The sequence below is a fragment of the Chrysemys picta genome, chromosome 2 (assembly GCF_011386835.1).
Source record: "Chrysemys picta bellii isolate R12L10 chromosome 2, ASM1138683v2, whole genome shotgun sequence".
NCBI lineage: Eukaryota > Metazoa > Chordata > Testudines > Emydidae > Chrysemys > Chrysemys picta.
In genome coordinates this window covers 231,993,489-232,014,907 of record NC_088792.1, presented here as the reverse complement: position 1 = coordinate 232,014,907, position 21,419 = coordinate 231,993,489, and the positions used below count along the sequence as shown (strand labels likewise).

The following is a 21,419-nucleotide window of genomic DNA, read 5'->3' as shown; positions in this document are numbered from 1 at the left end:
AACTTAAAGTAATTTAAATGAAACACTGACCTCATTAAAATCAAGCAGTTGTTTTCATTTTACCTTTTGAAATAATTACTGTATGCTTTAAAAAAAATCAATACATGTCACTTTGAAATTTGTAAGATATCTGGTTCAAATCTCAGGGGTCAACAAGCAATAATGTAAGTTTCATAATTTAAACCAAATGTGGTATGTGTTCTTTTAAATTAAAATTAACCTGTATCATTGAAAAACTCTCTAACTTCCTCGCCTTGATTCAGAGGAGATCATGCTGGAAAACTGATCTAGGATATCCATGCTTTAGTAAGAGTTCTATAAACATATTATTCTTTGTCCATGTTTCCATGATTTTAAATTAGTGATTGATTCTACAGAAAAAAGCTATTTTAATCACTTTCTCCATATATAATTAAAAAGATTTCCACAACAAAACTGTTCAGTTTTATTTAATACATACCACATCTGTTGATTTTACTGCAACATCAACTTTTCCAACTAAATGAATAAACCTAGTTTTGAATTTCCAACCCTACAGTATTATTTGATACACATCAAATACTGTAACTGTGACACGACTTGGGATTTTGTCAGAAAACCTCCTGTTAATGTTATTTAAATGAAAATAACTGTGGGTAACAGAGTGATCCAAGGGTATCCTACTTATATATCAGAAATACCAGAACAACAGTTTGATTCACAACACATTCATAAGGTTTTTAACGCATTAAAAAGTTCTTTTTGTGATAAAACACATTCAGGAAGAGGGCAGTGACCACAGAATTATTCCTTCAAACCAAACAGAAAAGTTGCCTGAATTAGCTACCAACAAAAAAGCCTCTCACCCTGTGTATAATATAAAGCTGCCACTGGACAGCTGTAACTTATGTGACTGGCATTTAGATGAAAGTATTACGGTGCAGTCCGCAGGGAATGATGGGGGCACTGTATAGGTGAAAATTTGAACCTGCTAAAAATGTTGCATTCACATCTGCTGAACCAAAACCAAATACTGCAAGTTTATATTTTGTAAATAAAGAGAACTGCCCAGGCAAGTCTACATATTCCAGAACCCCATTCCTGATACACAGACAAATGGAGAAAACCAGTCACAGGAAAACAGATGATCAAATCAGATGAACCATTCTCAAATAAAATAAAATAAAATAAAATAAAATACCTAGATCTCATATAGCACTTTTCATCTGTAGATTTCAAAAGCACTTTACAAAGGAGCTTAATACCATTATTTCCATTACACAGATGGGGAAACTGAGGCACAGGGCGGGGAAGTGACATGCCCAACACTTGGGCATGGTAAACAGAGGGAGGGCTGGACATGAGGGAGTCCCAGTCAAGAGGATTTTGTGACCCTGTACCTTATCCCTGGAGTACAGGTAGTAGAAGAAGGTTGGCCATGGTGAACTGACCAGAAAGATTCTGTATTCTAGTATATCCAGCAACAGAGAAAAAGACTATCAAAGGAGTCTACAACCTAGTGCCAGCTCCCAACAACCCAAACAATTGGGTGAGGACAGATAAGACATTTCAGAATATCTCATTACCCTTTGTGCTGGTGCCAGAGAACTGCAATGCAGTCTGAGAGAGTTACACGTATTTTTATTTTATAAACACATACCCCAGTTCACCTGTTTGATATTATCCTGACTGACTGCAAGGAGTTAAATCAAAGAAGGCTGTTAGAGGGGGGAAAACAGGATATAAAACAACAACAAAGATAAGGGTCCTTGAGGAAACAATGGGGAAATGATTAGACCTTCCCAGACCTAAGCCTAGGATCAAAGTGGGTATTAAAACCTTGACAATGCTGGCCTATACAAGAACGGGGATTGAGTGGACTGTCAAGAGCTGCTGAGGGAGAAGATGCTGACAGAGACACTGAGAAGGAGACAAACTGAAGCAAGCAGACTGCCTCTCCCAACTGAGAGGTGGGAGTAACTGGGTTGAATGGAACTTACCAAAGCTTGCAAGGTAAGTTTACAGTTTAGGTAAGGAAAAATAGGTACATAGGTCTTTTCTGTTTTTGTTTGTTTTAACTCTTTGCTCTGCATGTTTTGTACCTTTTGGGTGAATACATAATGTTTTGTTTTGAGGAAGCTGTTTTTGAGCTACTTTAAGCAGCTGCTGTCACAGGCTCCAGGAGCAAAAGTGCTTACAGGGGCTAGACACAGGTGGGCCTGTCATATTAACAGGGTCAAGAATCACAGGGGCTGCCATCTGGAGCCCAGTTCCAACGTAGCTGAATTGCATGGTTGACCCTTGAGAAAGATGCAGGAAGCCAGGTGCACTTAAGAGAGCCATCAAGAGGTGCACTTAAGAGAGATAAAAAGGAGATGTCTAACGCGCAGCTCAGCCTGAAGCCATGTCAATGGTACATTATCACATCACCAGAAGCAGCAGGATCAAGTGGAAGATTTCTAAATTCCACTGTTCCACAAAGGCGTGGATGAATGGGAAAAGCTAACTTTGCTTTTGGTATGAGCTGACCTACACCAAGCCAGCCCCCAATAAGTAGGGGGAAGGAGCAGGCGTGCTTTCAACCCCAAAAGTTTATAGAAAGGTAAGATGCCCCAAGAATTTGCAGAAAAGGCCTTTTGGGCACTCTGACAATCATGATGGGGAGGAAACCTCCTGGCCTAAGATATCATTGGGGGAAGCAGGCTGTCGTAACTATAAGGGGAAGGGTAACAACCCTCCTGTGTACAATACTATAAAATCCCTCGTGGCCAGAGACACCAAAATCCTTTTACCGGTAAAGGTAAAAGGTAAGAAGCTCAGGTAACCTGGCTGACACCTGACCCAAAGAATCAATAAGGGGACAAGATAATTTCAAATCTTGAGGGGGGAAGGCATTTGTTTGTGCTTTTTGTTTTGGGGGTTGTTCGCTCTTGGGACTAAGAGGGACCGGACATCAGTCCATGCTCTCCAAATCTTTCTGAACAAGTCTCTCATATTTCAAACTTGTAAGTAACAGCCAGGCAAGGCATGTTAGGTTTATCTTTGTTTTCTCAACTTGTAAATGTTCCTTTTGCTAGAGGGTTTACCTCTGTTTGCTGTAACTTTGAACCTAAGGCTAGAGGGGGTTCCTCTGGGCTATTTGAATCTGATTACCCTGTAAAATTATTTTCCATCCTGATTTTACAGAAATGATTTTTACCTTTCTTTCTTTAATTAAAAGCCTTCTTTTTAAGAACCTGATTGATTTTTCCTTGTTTTAAGATCCAAGGGGGTTGGATCTGGACTCACCAGGAATTGGTGGGGGAAAGGAGGGGAAATGGTTAATTGCTTCTTGTTTTAAGATCCAAGGGTTTGGATCAGTGTTCACCAGGAAATTGATGGAGAAGTCTCTCAAAGCTACCCAGGGAAGGGTTATAGTACTTGGGAGGAAGATATTCTGGGGGAGAGGTAGACAGAGTTTCCCAAATAACTCATAAATAATTTGGGTGGTGGCAGCAAAACCAGATCTAAGCTAATAGTTAAGCTTAGAGGTTCTCATGCAGGTCCCCACATCTGTACCCTACAGTTCAGAGTGGGGAAGGAACCTTAACACAGGCATACCAGCAGTCCCAAATGTTGCTAAATGGGCTCCCCGGCTGCACCTAGAAGTTCAATTAAAGGAGTGCTACGTTTTTAAGCTTCTCCTCAAAAAAAGACAGGTAAATGCAGGTATAGTGGGAGGGAGGGTATTTAATTAGGCTAAAGACTTTTATACATGTGGATGTGTCAGATATTGGATGAAACAAATGCAAATTACAACTCTTTGTAGGGATTTTCACATTTGCTTACTTAAGTCCAGTGCTACAAAGGGTAAACGCATTGTGTGATATCACCTGAGACTGTAATGATATTGTATATTTTACGGAAGGGGAAATGGAGGCAGGTATGTAATTGAATTATCCAGGGTTACATAGTAAACCAGTTAAACAGCTGGGATTAGAATTCAGGAACTCCTCACCCCTAAGCTCAGGATGCCTGTATTTATTTCCTCACTTCTAACCTGCAGAAGCAGCAGAGTATTCGGATCCTATAGTTCTGTGGTTACTAAGGAAAAAGTGATCTGAAAATAGGTTTATATCATAACTTACCTTTTTGTGCATGTGCCACATCTTCATGCCTCCAATGTCACATTTGTTAAAAGGCAGGCTTATTATTTTCTATGGTGTGGTCATGAAGTGGCATGACATGCAGCACGTATATCATAGGGCTGTACGTATGCCCTTTAAAAGGATGAATACTGCAAAAATATTTTCCTGTTATTCATTGTTTAATTTAACCAATCATTCAGAGTAAAATGGAGTTTATTTTACAACTAAAGGGGTGAATGTTTTGAATCATTCATAAAATATTTAAAGCTGAAGCAAGAAAATACTCATTACAATGAAAAAAAGTGGAAACTGTATTCTAAATTTCCCAATGCATTTTTCAAGAAACAATGAAAATACTTTCACCCAAACTTTGGTTTACTTTATTGTACTCATTGAAAAATTACTACTATCACTACTGTAGCAGAGATTCTATTATACACAATGGCCCTAATCCTCATCAACCAGAACTCCCATTAAATCTCACAGAGGTCCTCGCTGGCTTATCCCTCAGGCCAGTCTTTTATTTATTAATACACTGGTCTGTTGAAGTCTTTTGGAAGATTTATACCTTGGAGGTCTAGCAACAATAATTCACTACCACCTGAGGTATTACTGAGCTATGGGAATAAATATGTAATGAAATTGTCAGGATAGTTTTTTAATTACCTTACCATACACAGTCAAGTTTAAAATCTTTTGGCTTCAAATACATGTCTTTTTTCCTGTTCAACAAAATAGCAAACGAAGAGAAAGAGAGGTTACAATTCAATTTCTCATCTACTTTTGTCAGTGTCTCAGCCAATGTTTCCTCTCCTTACTCACATGAGTAGTCCAACTGATTTCAGTGGGTTACTTGGGTGTATAGGGTTTGATGTTTTATCAATCCTTGTCACTATACGCACCAGCTAGATGTTTTTCCATGGTCTGCAGTTCTTTTGCAGCTAAGGAGTCTTTCAGGAGTTTCTGGCTTGGGGACCCTCCATTTCTGGCGCACATGACATCCAGGTCCCAAACAGGTTGATGCTAAATGCAGGTAAAAAGAAAGGGGAATACTAGAATCTTTAAATGTATTTTTACATTTATATCTAAAGTAAAAGAAAGTTGGAATGATATGTTCTCCTAATTTAGGTAATTAAATGGCGCTTTAAAGTTTAAAGTGCAATTAATAAAAATGTTAGCTTTATATAAAAATATTCATTGTGAAACTCTATTTAATTTAAGGTACAGATGGGTAAGAGATGGATTAGATTCAAAATATCTAGTAGTTTTAAGCAAAGATATACCTGCATAGAAACTGGTGCTCAAATTGAGGCAGCATATCAGGCCAAATTTTTCAATGATTTACATTCTGTGTAGTCCCACTGACTTTAGTGGCATTGCACTCACTTTAAATCAAAATAAAATGTGGTCCAATATCTCTGCAAAGCAGCACTTCTGGGAATATCTCTGCATTTCCTAACCAACATTTCCAATACTGTTGTATCACTGCAAGAAGTGTTCCTTTCAGGAAAGATAACTAAATCATGGCAGCATTATAAGCAGTTTGGAAGGGATCCTGGCAAGCAAAATATCTACCCAGTCATTCGACTATTGAACACTGTGATATTCAGAGTTACCTACAGGTTTTTGGAACTGTTCAACGTGCTTTTAAAAGATGTCTTCAAAAATATAAAACTATGGAGATAAACTTGATAAGTTTGTATCTGTTTGTTTGAGATAAACTAAAATATATGACCAGATGTTCAGGACTTAGTCATAAAAACAATGGGCAAAAAGCTCAATTAAAACATATCAGAACAGAGTTTACTTTATTACATTGCCAAAATATTTCATCCAAAGACCTCGTTTTTTTTTAAACAGTAAAAACTAGTTATATGTACTGTAGTCACCTTTGCTATTTTTCCAAGAAATAAATATATTCTTTAAAATACAGTTATACAGAATATTTTATATTTCAGATCTATTCAAAACAATCAACACCACCTTTTAAGTATCCAACTCCTGTGAAGCATAAATTCTTTGCTAGATTTGACCATACAACTTTAGAATGCTATGTTGATAAAAAAATATCTAAAATGTAAAGGTCCAGATTTGCATAGAAAAGAGAAACTGGCCTTATATTAAATCATATCAATCAACACTATCAACGCTGTTCAAGATTTTAATTGGCATATTTATTTAGTGATGTGATTTTTGGAATGATGGTACCATTTTCAGTTTGCAAATTTGCTTCCATAGCACTCCCATTTTAATTAAAATTATTCCTATTTGGTCCCAGGTATTAAAGTAGAATATCTGGAGAAGACCATAAAGTATACACATTTAGATCTGATCCTGCTAATTTCAGACAGATGAATAGCCACCATTGGTCCTGATCCTGAGAGGTTTTGAGCATCTGCAACTTCAGTGACAGCTGTGAGTTCTCAGCATCAGACACAATGAACTCATTAGGACTATTCACATGCATGGAATTACTCACATGAATAAATGTTTGAAGGATCAAGACCATAGTTATTTAGTGGCAGATTCCAATATTTTTACTTACGTTGAATAACACCTTATTTTATGAGCAGTTCAGTTAAAAGCAACAGGGCTACCCAGGGCATTAGGAGCTAGTCCGTGTGTTCATTGTGGGGAAAGGGATCAGAATGTGGCCCTATGTTATAGTTTTTATATTGATTATTTAGATATATTTTTCCTTATATAAATGTCCATGTATATGTTTGTGTATGTTTATGTATGTACTCAAAGACACACACACACACACAGTATATGTCTTTGTAACTATGGAGATGTCATACAATTATGCACACAGACTCCTACATGAAGACATACACCGTTTATGTGAGCACACATATAAATGACAAATATGTATGACTTAAAATATATACACCCATATATTTACATGCATTCAGTATATACCCATACACATTTTCATTTATCCAAATTCTTCCGTCAACATATTCCTTCAACTGCCAGTGAAGTCAATGAAATAACTGAGGGTAGAATCTATCCCACAGTTTGTGATCAGTTTATTAAATGCTTTTGCAACCCACACACCTTCTGGGTGTGGTGCTCTGTCCCATCTAGTAGCACCGAGACCACTTAGAGTTAAATGAGTCTGCTCTACAGCTGTAGCTAACAGGCAGTTGGCTTTTAGCTCATGTGGTAGAGGCTCATGAACTAAACTTCAAAGGACCCAGGTACAATCCTGCCCGCCGACGACCAGGGTCTGTCAGTATTACACTTTGTCATGTTTTGATGAAAAGATCAAGAGTACATGCAGCACCACAAATATCAGTAACTACAAGTCAGGCCATAATGCGCCAAAGGCCAAAACAATACTGCATCATTACTTACTGAATACATGTGGTACTATATATTTGAAATTTAGTGACAAACATTGTAAATGACCATAAACATATAAATACATTCATTTGATAATGATATGAATGAGAATGAAAACCAGCACAAACAAGCCAAAGGTTATTATGATAATAAAATGTTGTGACTCTTGTGATCATTCTCTGATTCTGTGCATATCAGGGACATACCAAAGTAGGTTTCAATCATTTAGGAGGAAGAGCAGGGATACCGATTTTTCATACATGGCTTTGGATGAAAATGAATTACGTTTTGAGGCCCACATTCACTTCGGAGTTTGCATTAGTGTAAACCCTGCTAAGGGTCCCTAGTGTTCCCATCACACAGCTGTGCCAGTTCCATATGCTGAGGAGCCAGGATAGCTTGAAAAGTGGATGGTGATACCTAGAAAAGGGGGCATGACCATGGTGGCTGGGAAGTATGCGGATTCATGGCTCTAGCATGATTTAAAGCTGCTCCTCCCAAAGCCTTAGGGCAGACAGCAGCAGTAACACTATGTAAGTTAAGATAAACCCTCAGGGTTGCGAGGCACTTTTGCTGGTATAGCAAGGTGTAATTTACACCTTCCTGTGCCACTTTACAGAACTTAGTCTTATTGTCTTTTGGCCAGGTATAGTACAAGCAGACCAATACAAACTTGCAAGCATAGTGTAACTTTACTCTGAAGCATAACAATAGGGGAGCCAACTAGTGCTATAATATAGCCTCTTGATCTCCTTAAAAACACATTCCAGATTATTTCTATGCAAACATTACAACTTCAGTTAATTCAAATTTTAATCAGCTGTGACAATGGTAGATCCTATCCAGCTTATTCCTTTCAACCTGGTAGGTTGGGTCAGTGTTGGATATAAATATGGATGCTTTTAGTTTATTTAATATCTTCTTTGCCATTATGGTTCCAAACTATGCCTTATGTTTAATGTTTCATTACATTTTACAAATGGATGTTTACATTAACAAGGAGTTTTACACCTCAATAAAAGGAAATTACTGAAAAAACATCCTTGTCATTTTTTCTTATGGAAATCACATTGGGCCCCATTCACCAACTTTGAACCAAGGCATGGTGAGGTAATATAGCATCATAAAAATGTTAAATCAATATTGTCAAGAGATGTGCCAACTTTTAAGGTCAGCCATATGTCACTATTTTGCTAAGGTTTTTTCCACATCTTCATTATGTCTTCACATACAATATATTTATTTTTGTATTCTTTACTTAGATCACTTAGCCAACAAATACAAAGGAAGAGGCCAAAATGTAATCAGGGCCTTAACTAGTTCATTGCATTTTTGAAGAATATTGTAACTTAGTGGGGCTGGAGTGGGTTAGGGGAAATTGGCTATAGTTATAAATTGCTCATGTTAGCAAGAGTTTCTTTTAGATGTCATAGTTCATGCTTCAGACTTTAGCAGCACATTAGCTTGGTGCCAAAAGTCATTGATGATATTCCTGTTGGAAGAAATATGATACACATTAAGGTTCTGATCCTGCAATTGAATGTACTGTCATGGACCCTCACACAGATGTGAAGTCCCACAGACATCTATGGAGTTCTGCTCAGGTGAAATGATCAGATGCCAGAATCAAGGCCTAAGAATTCTCAACCTCTAATATAAACTGCTTTACCAGAACAATGTAGGACACTCCAAGAGGAGAAGTTGGCTTCCAGCAGAAAGCATTCCTTCATCTTTTAAGAATCCCTTTTATCAGAGATATAGAGCAGTTTAACCTGTGATTTTCAGGGAGAAAATTTTTCATTCTAGACCACAGCATCCCTTCTGAATTCATAGAATAAGAAGAGATTTTAAGATGTGGAGGTAGCCTGCCTTAGATTGCCAGCTTCCCTGCAGTCAAGAACAATTGGCTCCAAGAGCAGCTTGCAATGAGTAATTTTTGAATGAGGATAAGAGCATAGAAGACAAATAAAAGAAAGAAAATTTCAAGTGGAACTGTCTGGTTCCAATAAAACCAAGTTATTTAAATGGAAAATGCAAAAATATTAGAATTTGCCTAGGATTGCATTCTTTGTTTAGTAATTAGTTCCTGACAAGTTGGAAATATAAATAATTTTTTATTAAACTTTATGTTATGCATATTTTTGTCCATTAAGTGAAAGTTTTATTAGAAGCTTCAGGAAATAATACCACAACAAAGAAAAACACTCATAAGCTTTCTCATATGCAATTCACCAATACATATAAAAGTAAACTTAAATAGAAACATTTGTCACAGATGCCTCCAAATACAGTCAAATAATTCCATTTTTCAACAAATTATCTGTGAGTGTGCACTTGTGATTAATCCTGACCAGGAAGGTGAGAAGGATGGTTGTTATTCAAGCAGCTAATCTTTCTGCACAATATTGTGTAAAGGTTTTTCACACAACATTCATTTTTCTATTAGAGTTCACCAACTGTTTAATCTTTCAGTTTCCACAATCTGCTCAGGCACACAGGGTGAGCTAGTCAACTCGGTTCTTAAGGTAATTTAAAAATAATAATCCTCTTCAAAGCTTTGTTGCATATTGGCAATCACCTCTAATCTCTATCTTCAACATTAGGGCCCGTTCTACTTGAAATGCCATGTAATTGAAATTACAAGCTTTCTGCTCCGCGTGGCAGCCTGCTAGCACATTGTATACCAAACGTACAATAAAAAATAAAAAAACTATTGAGCTAGTCCTTTCGACATTGAGGTTTGAGCTAAATTATTGAGCTTTCCTATTTACAGAAATAAAATACATGGGCAACAAGGAACTACCCGTGCTTCAGCATGTGAAATGTAAGCAGAAGATTGATTTCATGATGATTCAGGCTGTCTTTTAATCATTGTTATTTTGGGGTGGAAATCTTGGATTTGTGTTGCCAAAAATATTAAAGTCTTAAAACTATGATCATCACTGGCAAAGGAGTAGCCCTTCCTACATTTAAAATTAAATTTAAAAAGAGAAAATGTTTGGAAACTTTAATTTAAAAAAAATCTTGAGACTTTTTTAATTAAGATTATTTGGGATCAGGGATGCGCCCACCTTTCCCATTATACGGCTAATCCTGCAAAGTGCTGAATGTCTCCTCAGAGATGCTAAGCACCTTCACAGCCTCCACAGACTTCAGTAGGACCTCATGGAGCTAAAGGATTGGGCCTTTAGTTCGCTTCTAGAACTGGGCATGCCTTGGAAATCTAGTGGTAGGATAACATGAAATGATATTTCTCCTAATGCCATTCACCTGGATCAAAATATAGCAGTGATGTTCAGATTAAGGTTCTTTAATGTGTCTCCTGCAGCTCTTTGCTATTTATGATATTAAAACACTTGATATTAAAACTTATGATATTAAAACAGTGAGTGATTTAATTATTAAACAAGCTAAGTTATTAACCAATCAGGATGCTTTTACTATGTTATTAACCAATTGTAGTTGATAAAATAATAACACCTGGACAGTCATTTTGCTGTGAGAATAATTATATATAATAATTATATAATTATATATATATAAAATAATTATTCTCACAGCAAAATGACTGGCCAGGTATTATTGTTTTATTTTATATATATATGTATATGTATGTACGTATAGTGTTTTTACCCACCTTGCTTTGAAACAGTAGTAGATGAAAGCCATGTAGGGAAATTTAAGTCTGTGGCAGCAAAGTCCACACGGACAGTTAGTGCGCACAGGCCAATACAAGACAGATTTATACTCTAGCTTGCCGTCAGTTAAGTGTTCTTATAGACAAGCCCTCAGTCAGACATGCTCCCATCCTGCATTATGGAGAGACAGTAGTCTCTTCATAGTTAAGGTTGTAACCAGCTTTACATTATAATACCCGATTATGACACCTCAATAATTTCTGCAAAACTAACCCTGAAGTGTCTTAAATTTCAGGTGAAGCAGTTATGGTGATTTTGAGATATGTATGGTACTGATAAAGAGAAGGGAACATTGAGGACAGGTGCTTTTGAAAATATGCATTGGAGTAATGCACAATCTTAACAGTGTGCATGGCTGATTACATTCTTTACAACGCATGCATGGCTACAGTTTAAGATTTGCAGAGCAGTTGAAAGTGAGGGTAAACTGAGAGGCATGGACCCTTAAGCCTCTAAAATCAGCAGATTATTTAATGGCAAGCAGCCAGGACACACAGACATAAGCTTCTCAAGGTATTATTATTGAGGGGCCCATACCCTACAGAGTCCTTTAGCTCCTCAGGGAATTTTCAACAGAAAAAGTCAGGACACTGCCAAGCTTCTAAGCTCCACAGGGCACTTTCAGCAAGGGCTTATATTCAGCCTGCCAGCTACTTGAGCTCCACATGGCTCCAGTCAGGGCAGCACATGAGTTGCAGAATTGAATTCCCAGTCTCTAAAATAATTGGCAAAAGAAAAGGAAATTCAAGCACTGAGCACCCAAATGCTGGCAGGCATGCAAAAACATGAACATCCTACTTAGCTGGTATTATTGGAGACCAATGGTATGGGAGGAAAAGGCCTGGTCAGCGCAAAAGCAGCCATGTTACACACACAGCTCTGCTACTCACATGCTGACCCTTGCAAAAGAGTGTAGACATTATACTAAGTAGCCTAACAGTTTACTTCAGTTCAGGGAGACAATGTTGGTCAAAGAATGGGACATGGAGACAGCAGGAAAGACAAACTGGGAGTGAACAGGGTAAGGACAAGGAAGGTCCACACCAAGGAGGCCTCTGTGTTGCTTGGAGCATGGGAGCTGGGACGGAGACACCTGTGGCACCATCAAGTCAATGCCAGAAAGGGCCCTTTCAGACAGGTGATTCCATGTACAAAACCTGCAGCCTAGCCCAGTGGCCATGGCTGTTGGTGGGAGGAAAGTGGATTCATCGCTTTCATTTCCAGCTAGTTCTTTATATTCCCAGAGCCCAGAATGCTTGTTTAGTACTGCACCTGCATTTCCACACAGGACTATTTCATAGAACCATAGACTTTAAGGTCAGAAGGGACCACTATGATCATCTAGTCTGACCTCCTGCACAACGCAGGCCACAGAATCTCACCCACCCACTCCTGTATCAAACCCCTAACCTATGTCTGAGCTATTGAAGTCCTCAAATTGTCGTTTAAAGACTTCAAGGTGCAGAGAATTCTCCAGGAAGTGACCCGTGCCCCACGCTGCAGAGGAAGGCGAAAAACCCCCAGGGCCTCTGCCAATCTGCCCTGGAAGAAAATTCCTTCCCAACCCCAAATATGGTGATCAGCTAAACCCTGAGCATGTGGGCAAGACTCACCAGCTAGACACCCAGGAAAGAATTCTCTGTAGTAACTCAGATCCCACTCCATCTAACATCCCATCACAGGCCATTGGGCATATTTACCGCTAATAGTCAAAGATCAATTAATTGCCAAAATTAGGCAATCCCATCCATCATACCATCCCCTCCATAAACTTATCAAGCTTAGTCTTGAAGCCAGATATGTCTTTTGCCCCCACTGCTCCCCTTGGAAGGCTGTTCCAGAACTTCACTCCTCTGCTGGTTAGAAACCTTCGTCTAATTTCAAGACTAAACTTCCTGATGGCCAGTTTATATCCATTTGTTCTTGTGTCCACATTGGTACTGAGCTTAAATAATTCCTCTCCCTCCCTGGTATTTATCCCTCTGATATATTTATAGAGAGCAATCATATCCCCCCTCAGCCTTCTTTTGGTTAGGCTAAACAAGCCAAGCTCTTTGAGTATCCTTTCATAAGACAGGTTTTCCTTTCCTCAGATCATCCTAATAGCCCTTCTCTGTACTTGTTCCAGTTTGAATTCATCCTTCTTAAACATGAGAGACCAGAACTGCACACAGTATTCCAGGTGAGGTCTCACCAGTACCTTGTATAATGGTACTAACACGTCCTTACTCCAAGGTCCTTCTCCTCCTCTGTTACTTCCAACTGATGCGTCCCCAGCTTATAACAAAAATCCTTAACCTCCACTCTATTCTCAGTGTTTAACGGTCCTACTTCTTCTTTCTTTGTTTTCTTCTTATTTATTTGGCTATAGAACCTTTTACTATTGGTTTTAATTCTCTTTGCAAGGTCCAACTCTACATGACTTTTGGCCTCTCTCACTGTATCTCTATATGTTCTGACCTCAATAAGGTAGCTTTCCTTGCTGATCACTCCCATCTTCCATTCCTGTTAGGCTTTCTGCTTTTTCTTAATCACCTCTTCGAGATGCTTGCTCATCCAGCTTGGTCTACAATTCCTGCCTATGAATTTTTTCCCCTTTCTTGGGATGCAGGCTTCTGATTGTTTCTGCAACTTTGACTTGAAGTAATTCCAGGCCTCCTTCAACTTTAGATCCACAAGTTCTTCAGTCCAATCCACTTCCCTAACTAATTTTCTTAATTGTTTAAAGTTAGCCCTTTTGAAATAAAAAACCCTAGTCACAGATCTATTTTTGTTTATCTTTCCATTTAGTTTGAACTGAATTAGCTCATGATCGCTCAAAACAAGGTTGTCCCTTACAACCATTTCTTCTATGAGGTCCTCACTACTCACCAAAACCAAATCTAAAATGGCATCCCCTCTCATTGGTTCAGCTACTACTTGGTGAAGGAATCCATCAGCTATTGCATCCAGGAAAATCTGAGCCCTATTATTATTACTAGTACTTGTCCTCCAGTCTATATCTGGGAAGTTAAAGTCTCCCATGATCACACAATTCCCATTAGTATTTACTTAACTAAAAACATTAACGAGATCTCTATCCATATCCAAATCAGATCTCGGTGGTCCATAGCACACCCCGAGCACTATCCCAGGGGAGGCTCTAGTAGCTTTCTTCCCCAGTGTGATTTTTGCCCAGACAGACTCTGTCTTATCCATTCCATCACTTCTTATTTCTTTACAGTCTACCTCATCATTGATATACAATGCTACTCCACCACCTTTGCCTTTATTTCTGTCTTTTCTAAATAGCACATACCCTTCAATACCTGTACCCCAGTCATGACTACTATTCCACCATGTTTCTGTTATCCCTATAATATCTGGTTTCACTTCCTGCACCAGTAACTCTAGTTCCTCCATTTTGTTTCCTAGGCTCCTCGCATTGGTGTACAAACATCTTAATTTTTGCCAATGTTTGGCAAATGTGTAAGTGAGAAATAGGCAAATGTTTACGTTTTAATCATGGTGTTTCCCATATAACTCATTAAATGGTGAAGGCAGAGGTGTGAAAGAGGCAGATGTTCCAGAGTCTGGTTTCTCTTTGCTTTCTCTGCTTTGAGCAGAACAAGAGTCAGCACATGGAGTAAGCAACTTAATTAAATTCAGTGTCACTGCCACGAAATGGTATCCATATTCAGCAAAACGTGACAAGAGACAACCATTGTTAGAAAAATCTGTCCATTTCACTCTCTGGCCACAGAGCTTAGGTCAAAGTGTTCAACTGAAGGATGAACTTTAGAGACTTTAAATATGTCTTTTCTCTGACCTTTTGTAATATGACATGACAATTTTGAAGCAAACATCTGAAAAAATACAAAATCATAGCACTATTCCGTTAAGGAAGATGAAACTGCCCCATTGCTTATTTTTTTAAGCAAGAAAATTCACAGAGGAGTTTGAACAGGTCCAGTTTGGGCACAACGCTTTTATGAAGGAAAAACAAAAAAGAGTTTGTCCAGGTTTTAAGAAAATAAAAGTAAAGCATTTGAAAGCTTTTGGAGACTGGTGGAACTTCCAATTTTACCAATCAGGCAATATCTCATACACATTCTCCTAGAGACACTCTCCAAAACCCAATGCCCTTAGAATCCTATCCTGCAAACACCCACATGAGTATATATAGAATCAGAGCCATTGTATATAAAAACTTCACATCAAATGGTTGACTGTGTACTAGCTATATTATTATTAATGGATCATTTTTGTTTTGTACCTTGACTGTGTCTTACAGTATCTAACAGAAATGAAGTGATACTATAATAGCTGATGGACGTAATAGCTATGTAATTGTTTTGTGTAATAATATTAATTAGATTTGACACAGAGATTGAAATGTTAAAGCCAAAATTCAGATTCGAGTGCTTAAAGTTTGTCAGTTAAATCCATGTTTAGTCACCTACGAAAGTGAATTAATTTTCAGAGGTGTGAAGCATTTGGAGCCCTTGTTGGTTTCAGCAGGTACTCAGGTTTGTAAAAGTTGGTCTTAGTACACTGATGGTGCTACATAAATAATAGTCCATTCAGTTCACACAGGTGCAGGGATGTGCCACTGCTATTAGCAGTGCAGGATCAGGATCTAAGAATAGTTCTTATTTTAGGCTCCAATCCAGCTCGATGCTGACCCAATCCAGCAAAGGGTTTAAGCATTATGTTAAAGTACTGAACATTGAGCACATGAGTAGTTGGGACTATTAACATGCCTAAAATTAGGTTCATGTTTAAGTGTTTTTGGGAACTGAGCCTCATGAGAAAATAGTGGAAAAGAATAGCAAAGTATTTGCAATCAAATTAAGTTATATAGCATTGGAAATACCGTATATACTTGTTCATAAGCCAAATTTTTTTAGTAAAAAAGGGAAGCACCGGAGACAGGGGTCAGCTTATGAATGGGTAAAGAGAGGGAGAGGTGGGACACAGCCCCGAGGCAGCACAGCCACCAGTTGCTGCCCCGGCCCGTCAGGGTAAGCAGCTGGTGCGCCGGGACACTTTGTTTACTTAGATTTCCTCCGTGGCTGCGGAAGGTAAACAAACTATCTCGGACCACCAGTGGCTTATCCTAATGGCCCAGGAGCCAAAGTTTGCTGACCCCTGAATTATAGGGTCGGCTTATGAACGGGTTATAAAAATTTTCCATTTTTACTTATCCATCTTGGGGGGAGGGGAGGTTGGCTTATAAATGAACCGGCTTATGATAGAGTATATATGGTAGTCATATTTAATGCACATTGAAGTGTTAAACTTTTATTTTTTCCTAGTACAATCAAGCCTCAAATAGTTCCACAAACTTAATTACCATTAAGGATTTTTTATACATACCATAACAAAATCTACTCTGTGTGTGTGTGTGTTTTCAATAAACTAAAAGAGCAAACGGGAGAAAAAAATATTTAAAGCAATAAACCTCTATAAAACAATTTATTGGGTATTTGTTTTCACAGTACGAAATAAATGGCAAAAAACTGCCTTTTGCAGTTGGATGATTTTCTTTTCATTTGTTACACTTGAATTGGGTTAATTCACAAGCATTTTTTTGAAAAGAAAAAATGTTTTTATGTCAGCATGCAAGATAGAGTTGAGTGAGTACAAAGAGTTGCAAGAAAAACAAAAATAATCACAAGCCCTGCTTGTTCCAGGTTCTGAAACAAAAAGTAACTACCATATTATATGGTGTTAACTGTCCAGTTCATGTGCCCCATTTTATATCAGTACATGTCATCTGATATTTTATTTTTTAATTTCTAGATTAAAAATAAGTCAGTGAGCTAGAATTAAAGTTTGCCAGGTGAAATATTTTTGCAGAATTTTGTTATCTTGAGTTAAAAAAAAAAAAAACCTGTCTCACTGCAAAATTACATAAGCAAAAGCCAAGCATTTCACCTTGGTATCTTTCTTATATGAAATGTATATACAAGCTGTGTTAGAAAGAGGTCAGGAATGAGAATTTCCAGCTGAGGTCATAAACTGGGAAAGATCACTAGGCATATTTTAAATAAATTCAATTTTAGTTTAGATACAACAGCAGAAAACTGGAATGGTGAGAAGATCACGTTATTGCTTAAAATACATCAATTTACTTGTCACTAGTATTTATTATTTGCTTAGCACCAGTGTGTTTAATGTTGTAAGTAGATAAAATAAAGTCCATCTGTCCCCCAAAAGTTTATAGTCCCACAAACAGTTATTATTGGGAATAGTACTTACTACTGTGAGCAGCCCTACTGAAGTCACACTAGTCTTATATTGACTATACTCAGGTCCTATCACCAGAAGTGAATGTTTGCAAGACTGAGCCCCAACAGATAGACAAAATATGGGATGCACTGGGAAATTCAGAGATTGGGATAACTTATTAACTTTCTTGTTTGTTTTCTGGTGATTGGATATTAGGTAAAATTCTAGAGCAAAGAGAAGGAGAGAGACCAGTAATCTTTAGATATCTCACTTTACAATATGCCCTTTCCAGTTTTGACATACAGCAGTCTTGACAGACTAAACAGAGTACTTCATGTTTGACTCTTAGAAAATTCATTAGGGATGAAAACCTAAAACATTAATACTAATAGTTTATTACTAGCTTGTTAGAAAGTTAGTCATGTTCTTTATTGTAAAACAAATGTAAATGTATAATTTATCCTATCCCTTTAAGGGTCCAACAAAAACATAATGAGGTAGTTTTTCAGATGGTGTAAATTGTATTCAATGGAGCTATGACAATTTATACCAGCTGAGACCTACCCCAAGATTTTCAAAGTACAGGCATGGGCATTGCTTTAGGCAAGTCCAAAGCAAAAGGCTGAAGTGTGGGTTCCAAGTTGTGGATATTGAAAAGAACTCCTTTAGCTCTCCTCTTAGTTCCCACTCTCTGCCCAAAGACCCTTCTTTCCTAATGTTGGTTAATTTGTCCCACAACAGGTCATTCTTATTAGGGGAGGAGGAATTAAAACAAACTTGTCAAATACAAATAAGGCTCCAGAGAAATTTCTGCTAAAGACCAGTTTAAATGCCGAAAGAGTCATATTACTGCATTTGAAGACATTCTTAGCATTAAATTCGGCAAGAGTGGAACTGGATTAGCAGATTTAGTCACTCTTGTGTGTGTGGATATCCAACTGCATGACTATAATGGAAAAAATGGTTCAATTTCTGGGAAGTCTTTGATTAACATAGTTATTGTTCTCTGCCCCCCTCAGCTTTTACATTATATGTATAAGTGTTTTAAGGCTATTTATGTGGAAATAAATCAGTGTGTATATTCTGAATAGATGATTTTGAAGTTACTGTATATTTTTTATCCTCACTTATTAATCTATCTTAGGTACTATGGTAGGGTGGGCAGATGCCGGTTTTTCGACCAGAAAGTCCGGTTGAAAAGGGGACCTCACAGTGTCCGGTCAGATCTACTGACCGGACACTCAAAGTCCGGTTACTGAGGGCAGTGGAGGTGGCAAGGCGCTGGGTCATCACACGCCAGCCTCTACTCAGCCTGGGTCACCTCCTACCTGTGTCAGGTGGCTGCAGCTTCCAGCTGTGGCTCCAAAGGCAAGATCCTCCTGACCAGGCAGGGGGGTGAGGGATAGGAGAGGAAAAGTAGTGAGAGATGGGGAGAGGGGAGAAGAGGAGTGGACAGAGTGGGGCCTCAGAGGAAAAGGCAGGGCCTCAGGGAAGGGGTGAGACAGGGCTTTGGGCAGGAGAGGGGTGGTGCCTTGGGGAAAAGAGGCAGGGCAAGGGAGGTTCCGGCACTCCTGCTGGAGTGTCTGGTTTTTAAATACTACCAAGATGGCAACCCTATACTATGGTGAAGGGGATCCTATAAGTATCTAAGTGCCTTACATTATTTAATGTACATATTTGTCCTCAACACACCTGGTAAGCATTATCACCATATTGTTCCAATAAAGAACTGTCACAGTGAGTAACTTACCAAAAGAAAGTCTTTGGCGGAGTGTGGTGGAGTGGTGCCCCACCCCCTGAGAAGAAGGGCTGAACCAGGCCCGAGAAGCTGCGCAGACCAGCAGCCAGTCAGCCAAGGCCTGGGAAGAGCCAATTAAGGCAGGGAAAGAGGCAGCCAATCAGGGCCAGGCTGGGTCCTATATAAAGGCTGCTTAGCAGAGGCGAAGTCAGTTAATCCCTGACTAGTGAGGAAGAAGGACTAGCTCCTGAGCTAAGGAACAGCACCTTGGACAGAGCAGTGCTGGGCAGGATTGGGGAAGAGGAGCGGGGCTTCAGCCCGGATACCTGCCAGGCTGTGGCCCTTGCTAGAAGGGATCGAGAAGGTGCATAGGGCCAAAGGGGAAGTGGCCCACGGAAGCTAAGCGGGCAAGAGCAGAGAGGAGGATGACAGAGGTAAGCCGCCACTAGAGGATCCCTGGGTCGGGACCCAGAGTAGCAGGTGGGCCTGGGTCCCCCCTTCCACCCTGGCATTGCCCCTGGCCACCGAGGAGAGGGACCGAGACAGACCGTGACCCGCCCCTAAGACTAGGGCCTAGACTCTAGGGTTGTGGCTGGCCACCGAGGCAGGGGCAAACAGAAGGACTGTTGTTAACAACACACCCCCCCCGGAATGGGGTGAGACCAGAGTAGTGGGCACTGCCGGAGGGCAGTGTCCTGAAGCGGATGAAGACCCTCCTGAAGAGGACACCGCTGAGCAGGGAGCAACGCGGGTCCCAGGACAGCAGAACGGAGATAACGGGCGAGCTACCACGTGTCTAGGGTGCTCTGCAGCAGTCAAGAGCTAATTCCCGGAGCGACCAGCAGGGGGCACCAGCCTCTTCTCTCCTTCATTAAATTAAATTTAAAAAAACGCTGGCCATGGAAGCCTGTCCTCCTCACCACCTGCTATAATTTTTGCCAAGGTGGAAAAATTAAAAGTGAGTGTCATGGTTTTCGATTCAATACGAAAAAAATAGAAAGTGAATGTATTACAGTGCTTGCTGTTAGCTCTATGTGAAGAAGAGCATAACCGGGGAAATTAACAGGAGCCTCAAGCCAACCCACAAAATTCTCCTATTCCTTTGGCAATACATCTCTGTTCCTATCTATCTTACAGAGGTGGTGTCAGGCTTAAAATCAGTTCAAGTCTGTGAATTGCTCTGACATCATTGGATGTAAGGCACTGTAAAAGCTAAATATCATTTAGTATTATTAGTATTTAAGTGGTTGTATGATCATAGACTACAGATATGTTAATTCTTAGCAATAGGGCCCTTCTTTCCTTAGCTCAAACAACAACTGGATTGGCTTACTTTTCATTTGGAGAAAGGGATTCATTAAACCTTATCTGCATTTAAGGGAGATACAGGAATTCTATTTTGTTATCTGAGCAGCACTTATTACTTAATTAAGCTTCATGCTAGTATATCATGAAGTAAGTTTCTAAACTTCACTAGTAGGAGGCAGTTGTTTACTTTTTAGTTTAGTTTCTGTTTTTTTGCTTGAGAAATAGTAATTTACTTGGGCATATACTCTACTCTCAGTCTTTACACATGGCCACTTTGGACTTCAAATAGTTTTTGCTCTAACTATATTTTCTACAACCTTTATAACATTCTACTGCATTCCAAAATAAGAACTTTGTTTCAAATTTTATCAGAGTTAACATTTAATCATTTAAAAAAAAAAAATCAGATACTTTAAACAAGTACCTCTTTCACTTTTCTATTGGTTTCCTAGCACCCAATATCAAATAGCCTAAATTGTCCGAGAGATGTTAAATGCAAATTTCATAACTAAATTTAGAATTAGATTAATTTATTGTCATCAATAGAGCATAAAGCAAAAACTACCAAACTACTGAAATAGTTATTTGACCTTCTTTAATAGCAGAGTTGCATACAATGCTTTGGATCCATGTGTGGAACTTCCACTGCTCTCAACAGGAACTATGTTGCCATTGAGACGTGTATGGTTCCAAGTGTGCAGGAAACAAAAATAGTTTCAAGGTAATACCTCCCCTGCCCCACTGAAGGAATCAACATTACCACAGAATTCGTCATTCGGGTATTATTTTTCATGTATACCCTTCAGCTTTATATAAAGTCTTATTTCAACAGCTTGTTTTGGCAGATTGGCCCCTCTGTAAATGAAGATACTTACAGGTCCTGTTATTTGAGATGCACTCTCAAATTCATCAGCATCCTCCATCAGTGTTTCCACCCCAGGCACTGAAGCTGTTCCAAAAAGGTAGAAAAGTAGTAATGCACATTCATCTAATTAATTAGAGCATAAT

At 38.9% G+C, this 21,419-nt stretch overlaps 1 protein-coding gene across 6 annotated transcripts in view; it reads right to left on the bottom strand.

Annotated features, from left to right (window-relative positions):
* C2H8orf34 (chromosome 2 C8orf34 homolog) overlaps positions 1–21,419 on the bottom strand; it is a 235,204-nt gene that overhangs the window by 23,707 nt on the left and 190,078 nt on the right. For all 6 annotated transcript variants that reach the window (XM_065585726.1, XM_065585723.1, XM_065585727.1 and 3 more), the window contains exons 10-11: positions 21,287–21,360; positions 5,009–5,129 (exon numbers count right to left, since the gene is read on the bottom strand). In XM_065585726.1, coding sequence (XP_065441798.1) covers positions 5,009–5,129; positions 21,287–21,360 — 195 coding nt within the window. The remainder of the gene's footprint in view (positions 1–5,008; positions 5,130–21,286; positions 21,361–21,419) is intronic.